This window comes from Cebus imitator, unplaced genomic scaffold, assembly GCF_001604975.1.
Source record: "Cebus imitator isolate Cc_AM_T3 unplaced genomic scaffold, Cebus_imitator-1.0 Scaffold70, whole genome shotgun sequence".
Taxonomy (NCBI): Eukaryota; Metazoa; Chordata; class Mammalia; order Primates; family Cebidae; genus Cebus; species Cebus imitator.
The window spans coordinates 3,746,267-3,748,766 of record NW_016107385.1 but is presented as its reverse complement, the minus strand read 5'-3'; the positions used below and the strand labels follow the sequence as shown (position 1 = coordinate 3,748,766).

The 2,500-nt window shown below is 42.4% G+C and overlaps 1 protein-coding gene across 1 annotated transcript in view; it reads right to left on the bottom strand.

Annotated features, from left to right (window-relative positions):
- Nucleotides 1-2,500, bottom strand: part of CHP1 (calcineurin like EF-hand protein 1) — a 46,304-nt gene that overhangs the window by 7,941 nt on the left and 35,863 nt on the right. The window contains exon 5 of the mRNA XM_017530988.1: nucleotides 201-262. Coding sequence (XP_017386477.1) covers nucleotides 201-262 — 62 coding nt within the window. The remainder of the gene's footprint in view (nucleotides 1-200; nucleotides 263-2,500) is intronic.

Sequence of the window (2,500 nt, the reverse complement as noted above, 5' to 3'; positions counted from 1 at the left end):
ATATCGGAGATATCTGTCTATGAAAACACAATGAGCTATTTCAAGTTTTCCCAGGGCACCTCTTTTGCCTTATAACTAGGTCGGGACTCTGCACATAGCAGGTATTAAATAAATGCTTACTAAAGGAAAGAATAGTTCCTGCCCATAATAATAAGCAGGCAGTGTCCAAACACAACTTCTCCAGGAGCTCTCCCACATACCTGCAACAGCTCATCACGGGAGATCTTGTCATCTTTATCCAAATCATATAGTCGAAAAGCAACTGTAAGGGAAAAACACAAAGTTAGTCGAAATTCGGTAGTGTGTTGCCCCTTCTCAAGGAACTAAATATATGACACTAGACAGAAAATTGACAGCCAATTAATCGATTTTTAAAGAACAACTGCCATTACTTGCAGGGCTTTAAAAAAATTGTAACACTGAAGAACTGAGAATTGATGTGATCTTAGATTGCATGAAGTATGGTCTCTCTTCCAACAAATCAGAAAACTTCATAAAAAGAAAGCCAAATGTCCTTTTTCTTAACCTTGAATGTTAAACAGCCCCCAAACATCCCTTATGTGGTTCTGTAAGTTAGGTCACCTCACACAAACATCAATTCTACCAGGCACCACTCAAGGAAAACCAACAATAGGTGCCCCACAGGCACCATGAGAGCTGACGACACAAAGTGCTGCTTTGGGAATAGAGCCTCCTGGGCAAAACTGTCTCAAATTTCAAGTAATTCTCTATCACTGGGGAGTCCTGCAGATAAAGAAATTGAGTTTCAATCTGGGCGAGGTGGCTCACGCTTGTAATCCCAGCACTTTGGGAGGCCAAGGTGGGTGGATCACGAGGTCAGCAGTTCAAGACTAGCCTGGTCAACACCATGAAACCTCGTCTCCACTAACAATACAAAAATTAGCTGGGTGTGGTAGTGGGCACCTGTAATCTCAGCTACTCAAAAGACTGAGGCAGGAAAATCACTTGAACCTGGGAGGAGGAGATTGCAGTGAGCTGAGGTTGTGCCACTGCATCCCAGCCTGGGTGACAGAGTGAGACTCTATCTCAAAAAAAAAAAAGAAATTGAGTTTCAAATAAATATGATGGCTCAGATGGTCTCCTGGCCTTATCCTGTTTCTTTCTCTTTAAGCCTTCTAGAAACTAGGATATATGAGAACTTTGCTTGGGTCCATATGAGAGAGAAATCAGAAGAACAAAATCATTAAATTTCTACCATGCTGCTGAAAGGCTACCAACAGAGTAGGGTAATAACACTGGGTGATTTTATAGGTGCCATGAGAAAAATTCACCCTGAGGACATGAATGTCTTCTCCCACAATTGAATTTAGCATGGTTTTTAGGTTTTGAATCACCTGAAGAATGCCACTAAGAGTGTAGATCATAAATAGGGTGTCGCAAATACTAAAAGGCCCAAATCCACTGCTCTAGACCTATTAAGATTTATACTGTCCTTAGGAACTCACTATCTCATACAGGAGAGCAATACACACGACCCCCTCAAATATATCCTAAGCTCTACAACACATCCAAAATGCGGGGGTAACAAAGTGTATGGCAGATGCAGCTTTTTAGTGGAGCTGGGGAAACATCAAGGAGAGGTTACATTTGAACAAGGCCTTGAAAGACAAATAAAAATGTGACAAGGGGTGGGCATTCCAAAGAGCTATTATTTGGCACAAAGGCATGAGAACATGGATTCATATCTACAGGTTTAAATATCCTTGCCGGCGGTGGTGACTCATGCCAGTAATCCCAGCACTTTGGGAGGCCAAGGCAGGTGGATTACCTGAGGTTGGGAGTTCGAGACCAGCCTGACCAACATGGAGAAACCCCATCTCTACTAAAAATACAAAAAAATTAGCCAGGCATGGTGGTGCATGCCTGTAATCCCAGCTACTTGGAAGGCTGAGGCAGGAGAATTGCTTCAACCTGGGAGGCAGAAGTTGAGATGAGCCCAGATTGCACCATTGCACTCCAGCCTGGGCAACAAGAGTGAAACTCCATCTCAAAATAATAATAATAATAAAGAAAGAAAATAAATATCCCTGCCCTCCAAAATAAAAGGGTGAGTCCACTAAAAGATGAAGTAAAAATAGACCAGGCACGGTGGCTCACACCTATAATCCTGGCACTTTGGGAGGCGAATCCACTTTGGTGGATTGCCTGAGCTCAGGAATTCGAGACCAGCCTGGGCAACAAGGTGAAACCCTGTCTCTACTAAAATACAAAAAATTAGCCGGGGGTGGCAGCATGCACCTGTAGTCCTAGCTACTTGGGAGGTTGAGGCAGGAGAACGGCTAGAACGTGGGAGGCAGAGGTTGCAGTGAGCTGAGATCATGCCACTGCACTCCAGCTTTGGGGACAGAGCGAGACTCTGTCAAAAAAATAAATAAATAAATAAAAATAATTTTAAAATCTAATTTAGTCTTTTAAGTTATATATCAGAATTCTGGAGAAAGGAATTAGCTAGAAGAGACTTTCTGATTTTTTTTTTTTT